Below are 13,123 nucleotides of genomic sequence, written 5' to 3'. Positions count from 1 at the left end.
CTGGAATATAATATAATATTGTATGTCAATTGTAATTGAAAAATAAAATATTTTTAAATACAAAAGGATTATAAACAGCCCCAATTTATCAATCACATGTTTGTTACTTACTTAGAATGGACTTGGGCACCGGGAAGAACTCCCCATACTTCTTGTTAAACCCTCGTGCTAGATCCTGAACTAGCTCCATGTGCTGGACTTGATCCTCCCCGACAGGAACGTGTGTGGACCTTTAATGGAAGACAGACAGAAGAACTCTGCAGGGTGCCTGCTTACACGGAAATGATACTGCAAGCAGCTGCATTTCCTGGGCCTGTTTCACTGTGGTCAACAACCGCTCACCAACTACAGAGGGGATGCCGGGACCCGCATCTGTCTCTGTGCACCAGACAAACGCCAAAGAGGCGTCAGGCTACTCGAGTTCCCTCTTGTCCACAGCGGAAGAACACAGCCGTCAACCACACCAGTGGGACAGGATCTCGCTGGGAGGGAGGTATGGGATCTTAAAGAGCACAGGCTCTAAGCATAATTGTATTTTAAATCCCCTCCGGTCCCTCACCCAGTCAGCACACATTATCCTGGCCTGGACCAGATGCTTCTTACTTCAGAGCTTGTGCTCACACTTGAAAGACACTCCACCCCACGCCTCAAATCAAACATGGCAGACGGCTCTGCAGGCGAGTCTTCCTCCTGCCACACAGGGAGTGACTCAGATCTTTTAGGAATATATGCTCTTCTGTTTTCCAGTACATTGCAACAACCACGGGACAATTAATATGCTGCAGGGAACTTAAAATAAATGAATAAGATCAAAATCTATCAGTATAATGTAGATGGGTCTCAAAAACAACGTTGAATGGAAAAAGCAAGTTGCAGAAGACGTAGAGAGCAATGACATTTATGTAAATCTTAAAAGCACATATGAAAATTCTATGCACCAATACCTATATAAGTTAAAAAACATATTTGGCCCAGCCGGCGTGGCTCAGTGGTTGAGCATCGACCTAGGAACCAGGAGGTCATGGTTCGATTCCTGGTCAGGGCACATGCCTCAGTTGCAGGCTCGATCCCCAGTGTGGGGCGTGCAAGAGGCAGCCGATCAATGATTCTCTCTCATCATTGATGTTTCTGTCTCTCTCTCCCTCTCCCTTCCTCTCTGAACCCAATACAAATGTTTTAAAAAACATATTGGAAGCCCCTCCACAAATTCATGATCGTAGCTGCCTCCGAAGAAGGAGGGAAGGAAGGGGCTTGAGGAAAGGAGACCTGGATCTTATCTGTAAGACTTTATTTTATTAAAAAATAAAGAGGTGAAACACATATTATCAGAATACAGGGACCGTATTTGTAATTATTTTAATCCCATATGTACTAGTAAAGTGTTAGATCATGGTGAGTTATGTCAAACAAGGGAAGAAGGAACCAGTATAGAGAAGTCTTGATGGGGAAAGCTTACTGAAGTATTACCAGGGGAGAAGATGGGTGATTTGAAGACTTTAATGCTGGCTGGGGAGTTTACATTTGATAATACAGTGAATAAAGTGCTGTAGTTTCTTAATCAAGGAAGTTTGATATGCCCCCTATGAAAGCAGCAGCCTTAAGTGAACTTGAATATTTAAATAATTATACATCTGAAAGGGAAAATAACAGCTTTCAAAAGAGCCACGGCAAAGGAAAACTGCTAGAAAGCTATGGTGCTTTGTTACAGAGAGGAGAACCTTCCAGCCCAGGGTTAGTCCGTGATTCTCAAAGAACTGGCAGAGACCTTTGACTTTCCTTGCGAATTACTGTCCATAGGCTTCTGGTCCATTTAACGTAGTTGCCTAGAGCATGAGAACGTGAAGGAGGTTTTGACTAGCATTAAGACGAGCTACTTTAAGATAGTAAAATACTTGAGAACATTTTGAAAAAGTTTGAAATATCCCTCATAATTCTAATTGTATTTATTTTTGCAAATTACTTTCCAGTCCCTGTAGTTGTCTATATGTATTTTTACATAAAGCAGACATAGTATGCATTCCACCTTTCATGTTAACATATGGCATTTCCCATGTTTCTATGTGGTCTTCATTCATAGAATTTTAATAGATGCATAGATAGTTCCTGTATTATAGTTAGAGAACCATAAGGAACTTACATTATTTTGTGGCAGATTTTTTTTTAAGATTCATATAGGAAGAAATTTTTATTGGAGTGGGGGAAAATTATCTTTTATAATAACTGAAAGTCATCTGGAGACAAATCTGGTGAATGAATGTTCTATACTTTCTGGTCAGAAACAAGGTGTGACTGTCAATTCATGAAACTAATATTTGTTTGCTAAAATAATTCTGAATATATTTCCAAAAGAAGAGCTGATATATGTTTTGAGTATTAGAATAAGCAATAGGTTTCAAAGCAACTCTCTGACACTTCTTTTGCATGGAAGTCAAATAAAATTCATTTTATGTATTTAAAAAAATTCCTGAACATTGACATATATAGTTCCTCATATACTCATGCAGTTGTAGTGTGTGTGTGTGTGTGTGTGTGTATGTGTGTGTGTAATGTGTTTGTGTAAGCGCGCGTGAGCACATGCCTGATGCAGTAAAGCACTCATGTAAGATAACGGGCTTGGTGACTAGGCTAGCACCAAATCCTGACTCTGCCACTCTTGTCTTATGTAACTGGGTAAATCACAGAATTTCTGTCATAGGCAACTTTCTCATTGTAAATTGGGTGTAATAACAGTGATTTACCCCACACTATTGTTGTGGAGATTAAACGAGACAATGCATGTAAAGTGCTTAGCACTGTGCCTGCAACTTGGCAAGCTCTCAAATCATGGTAGCCAGGTAGAGAACAGGATTCTCAAATGGTATATATGTGTTCTATTTCAGAAAGGTGCTTAAGACACACTTCCTAAAGAACTAGAGGTTCAATCCTTACCTGACTCTGATTCCAACTTCTCTCCAGACATAGGGACAGTTTGTGAAGGGAAAAAAATCCCAGGTCATCATGCATATTTAGCAAAGTGGATAATCAAGACCTGATAGGATATTTATTTATATATAAAGTTTCACAGAAGAGTAAAAATAAAATATAATCAACACAGATCAATGAATTCCCTTATTTTTCTCCTTTTGTCCCCTAAATATTGACATTTCTAAAAACACAGTCTTGGCCCTCTGCTTTCCTCTCATCATTGGAGAGCATAACAACTTTCACGTGAGGATCCGCATGTCCCTTCTCTTCTGATTTCTAGGGCTCTGTTGCTAGCTCTGCCAGCTCCCTGCAGGCTCAGGGCTGCATCTCTGCCTTCCTACTAGACACTGGCATTAAATATCCCACATTCACTCCCAAACTCAACAGTGAAGAATCCACGCTCCCGGTTTGAAATGATACCATCACTGTGGTAGAAAATAACCTGTCTGAATGTTTTACCCAGAACACCCATGAAGATAGAGGAACTCTAAATAACTAAAAACTAGCATTAAGAGTTAAAACTAAGGACAGAATTTGAGAAGACTTCTCATTAACGGTGAAGATCAACAGAACTGAACTAGAAAGAGCCATTGGTTGAGCTTCTTGTCACATGTAGTTGGAGCAAATGTCCCCCTTGCTGGAAGCCTGCCCCCGCCGGAGACGAGGGCAGACATCCCTCCATGGCAGCTAGATTGCTCTGGCCCTTTGTTCGTCATCAGCCTGACTCTCTCCTACATGCAGCCGTGGAGACAGCTCTCAGAAAACGCCAACGGCACAAGCCGTGGAGGCAGCAGGCACTGGTCACAGTCACTGCCTCCTCCTGAGAATGAGCATGTGAGCTCCATGGCAGCAGGGACGTGCTGGTCTTACCTACTCCTCTGCGCCAGGGCACACAGCGTTTCCCGGCTAGGGGTGGGCAGTGCTCAGGGAACATTTGTGGAATGAATGAAATAAAAAGTAAAGTGCTGAGGGCAGGCAGCAGGAGAAAACTCTATCTCAGACCAGCAGGGCTAACCTAGTTGAGCAACACCAGCCATTGGACCAAAGCGCAGCACACTGCTCTGCCTTCCTGATGAATTATGAGCACAGAGTTCAAATAGCGTCCAAGTGGCAGGAGGACTCACGGGCCTTCCGCAGATTGTGTCTATTGGCTGACACTATTTGAATATAGTTTCCTTGTTCCAATATGGATTTAAAAAAACCAGCACACATCTCTTCTCGGCCTTTTGGCTAAGATCAAGTGCAAAAACCCAGCACATAAAAATCAAACAAATAAGCCAGTAGAAGACCCCTATCCAGAGCCTATGAAAAATAATGTGGAACAAGGGAAAGGCAATTCTACCCTGGAGACTCTGAGGAAGATCAGACATTTGAAAATGAACTTTTACAAGAAACAGGTAGTTTTGTTTTTTTTAAAGAAAACTGCTTGGTAACCTCAATAGGATTCTTAAAGACATGGTTGTTTTAGGACAAGAGCAAGAAGTCACAAAAGGAGAATAACATCGGTGAGAGAAAACAATAAAATGGAGAGAAAGTGTAATGATGAAATAAAGAAAAGCCAACACGCAATCACAGAACCAGGAGCAGGAAGGAGCAGAGTCTAGGGACAGGTCGTTATCGGTGGCCTGGGTGAGGAACGCGAAGCTCCTCAAGAACTCAGAGCCGGAGGAAAAGGAGAAACGGGACCAGCAAGTGATGGGTTGGAGGACCATCCTCTGGTCTATGATTAGGGTCCTCCAGAGGAAGGCACCAGGACCACCTGAACTGAAGCCATAACCTTAAAACTGGAGGGAACTTCACTCGATGAGAAACAAGGAAGCAAGCAAAACTGAGTATGCACATTGAATGGGCTCAACAAGTTTCAGGAAAAACACCAGAGACTCACACTGCAACACAACCCAGAAAAAAACCCACACTGAATTATAAAGTTAAATAAATTTTAAAAAAAATCCTCTATTCCACAGCCAGAAAAATAAAAATAAAAATGAGAAAAATCAGGTTAATAATACAACAATGAAACCATGTTTATAGGGTTGAGAGTAGAAGGTATTAAAAACCTAGCCAAGCTGCCTTTTATTGTGAACTATAATAATTATGATGATGATAATAAAGTAGCTAGTGGCTAGGAAACACCCTCTATATGCTGTACACTTTGCCAAGCACTTTTACTGTATTATTATTGTCCTCAATCCCATTTCACAGAGGAAGCAAGCTAAACAGAGAGAAATTCTCAGGCATGTAAAGGACTGGAAACAATTCTGAGTCAAACCTAAGGACTCCAGAACTCAGAAGCGGAAATGCTGGGGTATAAAGACAGGCTGTAAACATTAAAACACAGAATCTAAATTTTGGCCACAATTTGAGGCAGAAAATGCAATCTAAAATCAATACATTTATAACAACCTTTGTTGAAAATCCCAGGTTAGTTAACGGAATCAAAAGGAAGTGCGAGTGTAAACTGAGGATCTCAATGCGATTAATAACCCATCTGACCACATGATATCATTTTGTACTTGGAACGATTAAAACAAGGCCCCAAATATAATTCCTGGAAAGAGAGAAACTGATATACAAATGGGCAATGGCCAGACAATACATGACCAGAAAACCATAACCCAAAACGTTTGGAGCAACCAGACCAGGAAGCCAAATCACCACCTCTGCAGCCACTGGCCTGGAATGGTCGAGACTTGGGCAATGACTGCCAACTTCCCAATTCTTTGTCTTCGCTTTGTCCAACTCAGGACCCACCAGAGAAAGTCAAAATGCTCCCCGAATGAATCCCATCATATGCCCCGCTTCTCCTTAGCCAGCCTTCAGCTTCCCCATGGCAACAGCCTCAAAACAGAAAGCATACCTGAAACCTTCCTTTCCTATAAAGTTTTCCACTGCCCTCCTGCTTCGAGCCTCTGAGAATCACAAGCGAGGGCGGCTGACTCCTCGCTGCGGCCAGCTCTGAATAAATAGTGTCTGTGTGTTCTCATTTGGGTGGTCTTTGTTTAGTTCAAAGACAACCGCTACTAGAATGGGAAACAGAAAGCACACCTTCCAATCACTGGAATAGATGAAAGCAGAGCAAACACAATCTAGATAGCAAAAGATAGAAAACAAAGAATCACACACAGGGAAGAAATAAAAATAACACAAACATCAGAAAACATTTCAGTGATGTGGGAAAATGTAAGACAAAAAAGCCAGGATGCCGATTTTTTTGGGAAAATACACGTATTGGCGTGAAGAAGGAGCCACAGTGGTTGGAGTGGGGACTCGTGTTAGGCAGCCTGTGGTCAGATTCCTGCGCTCCAGCCGGGTGTTCCTGGGCAACTTATTTAACCTCCTTCAGCCTGTTTTTTTTTTTTTTTTTTTCATTTTTAAAACTGACTAGTAATAGTTCCTGCACAAGGAGTGCTTTGAGGAGTAAAATAATGTGCGCAAAGCTCGCAGTCTGGTGCCTGGCACATAGTATGCAAACAAGAAATGTTAGCTTAAGAAACTGATTTGAAGGAAATGCACCAATATGGTAATAAAAACAAACAGCAGCAGTGATTTTTAATTTTTCCTAATGAATATAGAAAGAATGTTTTAACGATATTAGAATATTAAATTAACCCGTGGGAGGCTTGACTCTCCCACTACGAGACCCTAAAAATAAAATGAGCTTTTAAAAATAAGTTATAAAGTAAGCTTTTTGAGAGTTTGTCTGTCTTGCTTTTCAATATATTTCCAATAGAGTTGCCTGGTATGCACGAGGAGCTTAATAAATACTCATTCAAAAAATGAATGATCTAAAGAGGAAGCCACTATAATCTATACAGTCACTATAGTTCCTACCAAAATAAAATGTATAATGCAGTCAGTTTGTGATCACTAGAGAGGATAAAGCCAGGATCTCAGAAGTCAGACTTTCTGAATTTAAATCACAGCTCCACCCTTCTTACTTTTTCTAAACCTGTTTCCTCTGTAAAATAGAGATCATAATAGTGCCTACCTTATACAGTTGTTTCACTAAATGCGATAACCAAGCATAGTACTTGATAGTAAGAGCTCAATAAACACTAGCTATTGATATAACAAATATTCATTAATATCTGACACGATGCAGGATAAAATAGTGAAAGAAATCCCGAGACTATTAGATACCTTGCTATGAGGTACATGGTGACTTTCTGCAAACCATGATCACTTTCCTTGTTCAGAGCTGCCTCACTCCAAAAACCTAAATATCAACATGTAATCCCAGAGACGGGCACAAACCTGGGCAGCCATCCTGACAGGTATGGGTGCAAAACATATTTGAAACTGACCGTTCACTGATTAGGTAATTCCAAAGTATGAATGGCATGCTATAGGGGTTCTGAGAATTCCTTTCATTCCGGGAAAACAGGGACAGAACAATGAATGGGAAAGGCAAAATGCAGGGACGATGGCAATGGATCAGGAAGAAGTTTCTCTTCTCTAAGGTCCGTCGATGAATTCAGGAAATTCTGCAGAATGACGGTTCGGGCTTCGTCCCTTGCTCTTGTCCACACAGCCGGGAGCAGAAAGTCACTGGCCCAGCGCGTGGCAAAAACAAAAATGCTCCAGTGCCCACGACCCTGCACACGCTCCTCTCCGAGGAGTGCACCCCCCGCCCCCGCTTCCACATTTCTCCTCTTTGACTGGACGTCGCTACTCCTGTCTCTGTAATTACAGTGAGGCTGACAAGCAGAGGTCACCTTGCCTCTCCCAAACCAAATTAGCCAACAGGGCAGGTTAAGAAGCAATTACGGTAGCCCATAGGAAATCACAATGGACTGCAACTAACACAGAAAAAACAATTACCATAATCAATACACTTTAAGCACATCGAAATGAATATTTCCACATGTCAAAATGGTTCCAGATTCGCAAAGCAACCAAACTAAACAGAAAACACATTTAGTTTTCATAATGACTCTGCATGCGTCTTTGCCTCATGCCGGACCCTCGCCTCTTTTCTTGCCATTCTGTGAGATTTTGCTTTAAAAAAAAAAAGAGAGAGAGAGATTTTAAAAATTTTAATTTTTTTCACCTGGTCCTATGGCTGCACTTGGCTTCTTCATCTGATTTCGGTTTGTTTGTTTCTAGTCTTTCCTCCCCCTGCTCCTGCTGCTCCTTTCACCTCCTGTAATTTATCTTGGCCCTTCCTTCTCCTCCATTGAGTTTACACTTTACATTAATTCAGCCTGTCTTTGATTCTGCACACTTATGGGGCTTATTCTCTTCACATTTGCAACTTCTCTCCTCATAGTCTTCCTTTCACTTCAAATAATTTAGTGCTGCTCTTTTAAAATTTATACCCTCCTTAACGATATCCATATTAATGCCTTCTCTTTTTCTCCACATCCTTTTTTTTTTCTTACCCCGAGTGTGCTTTCTTAGACACAACATAAAACAAAAGTCTTTCATAATTTTGATTGTTATAACTTCTGTCACATAATAATGCGTCTGATCTTCTCTGGTGACTAAACCATTTTTCTTCTGCTGAGTTTCTCGTTGCCTTTACGTGTACTTGGGATCCACCCCAACCCTTTGGCAGAATTAGTGTCTAGATGAATAATCGTGGCCTACATATATCTGCTCGCAGAGATTTGTTCTCTTGGTGTGGTTTTTTCCCCTACTTCTTTGGCTGTTTGTGAGTTTTCCGTGCTGTTGCCTTTAACCAGCCCAGCTGGGACAGGAGTTCGGGGCTGTTTTTTCTTTCATAAAAGATTAATTCGCCATCACTGGTCGTGTTGGATATGCGGTGATGACTCTCTAATGTAGCAATTCCTCATGGAAGACCTACGATGTGCAAGGCCTGGTGCTGGGTACTGGCAGATAGACAAGGTTTTACCGTCCAGGGAGTCAAGGCTTCCAGGAGGCGAGAGAACACGGGATGAAGCTGTACCTCCTTCTGGCGGGGCCCCCTGCAGTTTTCCTGCCTCCGTGAATGGCAACACCATCGATCTGGGAGCACAGTCCGAAACCTGGGGTCAGCCCTGATACCTCCTCCTCATTCACATCCAATCATTACGAGGTCTTATCCATTGCACCCCCGTAACATCTTGGAAGTTTGTCTACTCTCTTTGTCTTCACTGTTGCCATCATGGTCCAAACAGACGAGTAAAAGAGCCTCTTAATGGACGCCGCCCTCCCCCCACAGCTGCTTTTGTCCCCCAATTTATTCTCTGCATTTTAATCAGTCCTCTTTTAAAAGTGCACATGGAGCTATTTCATTCTGTCCTTAAAATGCACCAACAGCCTCCCATTGCTTTTAGGAGGGTGACTGGATTGTCTGTTGACGTCTCTCCCTTCTATCCTATTTCTCGATTTTCAGGGGCCGGCAGCATGAAAGCTACATTTCCCAGGGTGCCTTCCAGGGGACTCTGGGTCAGTGTTGGCACTTGCCTGAGAGCTGGAAGGTGGAAGAGAAAGAGGAGAAATGATTGCTTTGGCAGTTGTGGGTGGGTATGCAGACATCAGCCGACAGCTGACATGAGGTTTGGCCAGCATTCTCCAGGGCCTCAAAAAAATGTGGGACAGACTGGCCTCACAGACAAAGGATATAATTCAAGAACTGGACATCTCCAATGCAGTTTGAGGAACTGACTATCTCAGCGGTCCTCAATGGCAGTAGTCAGATCCTCGGAGTTATGATGACTCAGCTCTTCCCTGGAATTACCAAGCAGGACATTTCCAACCAATCGTCTCCCTCTCTGTCTGCTTACTCACCGTTCCAGGAGGCCTGTTTCCTCATTGTCCCATCACCTCAGCTTTTGCTTTCACTATCTTCTTACCCTAACCCCATATTGCCCTGTTCAAATTCTGGAGGAAGAGCAAGTCATTAACCAGGTAATCACTCTCGTCTCTATTTGAATAGGTTATCTGTTCTTTATCTGTGAGACGGGGAGAATCCCGCTTAGCTGTGTTACAGAGCGGTTGTTGTGGAGAGAACCTGAATAGGTAATGTGCGTGCAGCAGCTAGTGTGGTGCCAGGCAAATAATGCTCACCACACGTTAATTCCTTCCTCCCCTTTCTCTCATGCCCAACGCAGTGCCTTTCTCTGGATTCATGGCATTACAGGTACTAACCAATATTTGCTGTATATTCATAAAAATTATGTGTGTGTATGTGGAGAGAGAGAGAACACTTGCTATTTTTGAGTATTTTGCCTCTCTTCAAATATCTGCTACTTTATTATACTTAAGTTGGTCATGCTTAAGATGGTCTCCACTCTCCATTTCTAGATTCCTTTCTGCCAACACAATTACATCAGCCTGCCACACATTCCCCCGAAAGGCTCCTCTTCCATTCCCTTCGCAGCCAGGGACCAGGCACCACGCATTCTAATGCTGATTTTGACAAAAGCAAACACTAACTCTATGCTTGCCCTGCATGAGCATTTTAGGAAGAGGGCACGTATAGAAGATTTGCTGGTAGGAGACAATACAAATGTTTTATCTATCTATTTACCTATCTACCTTTGTTTTTGGTATCTGTCTACATTTATAATTTAAATATTCACACACATTCTGGCTATGACTTTTTCAAAATCCAGCAATATCTGAACCAAAACTAAACAAAGTCCAACCAAAAATAGTCCAAGTGCTTGAAGTCTGTTACAGAGAAAACAATGGTACAGGCTAAAAATCAGACCTGGGATTGAGTCCTGCCTCTGCTATTTATTACCAAGCAATTAGGAAGAAATTATACATTATATATTTTTTGACATGTAAATATCTCTATATATAAAAGGCCAAGCGACCGTCCGACTGTCTGACCGGCCAGTAGGTCTGACACGCACTGACCACCAGGGGGCAGATGCTCAACACAGGAGCTGCTGAGCTGCAGTGACCTGGCAGCGGCAGTTCTCAGGTGACACACCTGGAACCGGAGAGGAGGGAGCCCGGTTCTGGGGCGCATCACCTGAGAACCACCCTCTCGCAATCCAGGACCCCTCAGGGGATGTCGGAGAGCCGGTTTTGGCCTGATCCCTGCAGGCCAGGCCAAGGGACCCCACCTGCCAGAGGGACCCCACTCACTCCGCAGACGACCTTCGAGCCGCAGCGCCACCCCAGGTGTGGCCAGCCGGGGAGGGACTGCAGGAGGTTGGCCTGTCTCGCCCAGTCCTGCCCTGCTGGCCACCTTCTAATTAATTTCCTTTCAATGTGCACAAATCTGTGCATCGGGGCACTAGTAATACTTAAGTAATACATAAAATGATAATATGTAAATAGAAATATATAATATATGACATCTGTATTTACAATATATAAAAACTAGAGGCCCAGTGCATGAAATTCATGCACAGGTAGGGTCCCTAGGCCTGGCCAGCCATCAGGGCCGATTGGGGCCTTCCAGCTGCCAGCTGGGGCCTTCCTTCATTCTGTGCCACCCCCTGGTGGTCAGCACACGTCATGGCAAGCGATCGAACTCCTGGTCTCCCGGTCGAACTCCTGAGGGGACACTTTGCATATTAGCCTTTTATATATATAGATATTTATATATTAAAATATTTATATATAAAAACATATACAGACTTGAGGATCTTAAGGAACTGTTTTTGCCAATTTCAGCCTTTTCAAATGTTGCTCTTGTACTCCTAAAATGTTTGCATTGACTATGTACTAGAGGATTCAATTCATACAGAATTTGTTTAATAACCTCTGAGCGATATCCCATTAACCCACTTTGTAGATGAGAAAAACTGTAGTGTTTTCTCATTCTGCCCAATGCATTTTGGGCAATTGATAAAAATAGATCCATCTTCACTTCAGCATACATGATCTTGGATGGTTCTGGTTGCTCACTGGTGATCCTGTCTCCTGACACGATTGCTGGAAGGAAGGTCAGCACTGGCCTCGGGAGACCAGAACCATGTGCTGAGCCTCCACTGTCCTCTGACTGGCTGCATGGCTTTTGGAAATAGTTGAACCTCATTGGGCCACATGTAAAACAAGGGAACTGAAGAAGGGGTCGTCTAAAGTTCTTTCCCACGCTGTGGGCCACGGTATCGCAAGGAGGGCAATCCTTCCTGGTAAACTTTACTCCTTTCACAGCCTTGAGCTCAGAGGACTTTCCCATTACAGCTCTTGGACTGTTAAGGAAATCCACCATGCTCATGTGCTCCCATATCCTGGTGCGAAGAAATCTCAGCCCATTGCTCTGGAAACAAGTAGCCCTTGAAAATTAAATTAGATAGAGGGCTGTCATTGTCAAAAACATACCCATCATTGATCATAATGGAGCTCCCAGTCACTGCACTTCCTGGCCCATAGTTCATGTTAATCTTTTAGTAATCCTGTGCAGGGTGATCATTATTCCTATTTTACAGATAAGAAATGAAGGTTTTTTTACAAGTAGAAACAAGTAGCCCTTACAATTGAAATTATCGGATCTTCATTAGCCTCTCACTTGCTATTCCTGGGGAAAAGTATTCTAGACTTCCAAAAGTCACTTATAATAAATAATATATGCTACCAGAAGCCCAGCACTCAAGTCAATACAACAAAGGCACCATATATATATATATATACTGTATATACACACACACTAGAGGCCTAGTGCACAAAATTCGTGCATAGGTAGGGTTCCTAGGTCTGGCCAGAAATCAGGGCCAATCGGGGCCATCTGGCTGCCGGCTGGGGCCTTCCTTCATTCTGCGCTGCCCCCAGGTGGTCAGCATACATCATAGCAATCGAACTCCCAAACTCCTGAGGGGACACTTTTCATATTAGTCAGATAGATAGATAGATAGATAGATAGATAGATAGATAGATAGATAGATAATAGATAGATGTGTGTATATATATATAATATATATATATTTTTAAATCAGAATTAAATAGCCTGCATGTAATACTGGACATTCCTTATCTGTAAAGCTAAGCAGCTGCTCTCTGGCTGTTTCCATCATAACTGCACAAGGGTGCTAGGGTCATGCCACAGGGCACACATACTGTCATCTCCAAGCTATTACCACACTTACAGGCAAAGGAGTCTAGTTCTCCTGGGGAAGATACTAAATTATGGAACATCCATCTGTAATTTAGTATCTATTACCAGAGAATAGATGAAAACTGATTTACGTGTCTGAACCTTTCTGTGTCCCCTTTTCCCGTGAACCAAATATATCTGGAATAGGATAAAACACCCTCT

The 13,123-nt window shown here is 42.6% G+C and overlaps 1 protein-coding gene across 1 annotated transcript in view; it reads right to left on the bottom strand.

Moving 5' to 3' along the window:
- WARS2 (tryptophanyl tRNA synthetase 2, mitochondrial) overlaps positions 1 to 13,123 on the bottom strand; it is a 66,378-nt gene that overhangs the window by 3,547 nt on the left and 49,708 nt on the right. The window contains exon 5 of the mRNA XM_079761905.1: positions 112 to 230. Coding sequence (XP_079618031.1) covers positions 112 to 230 — 119 coding nt within the window. The remainder of the gene's footprint in view (positions 1 to 111; positions 231 to 13,123) is intronic.

The sequence above is a fragment of the Cnephaeus nilssonii genome (assembly GCF_951640355.1).
Source record: "Cnephaeus nilssonii genome assembly, chromosome: 21".
In the NCBI taxonomy this organism is placed as follows: Eukaryota; Metazoa; Chordata; class Mammalia; order Chiroptera; family Vespertilionidae; genus Cnephaeus; species Cnephaeus nilssonii.
This window is presented reverse-complemented; position numbering and strand designations above follow the sequence as displayed.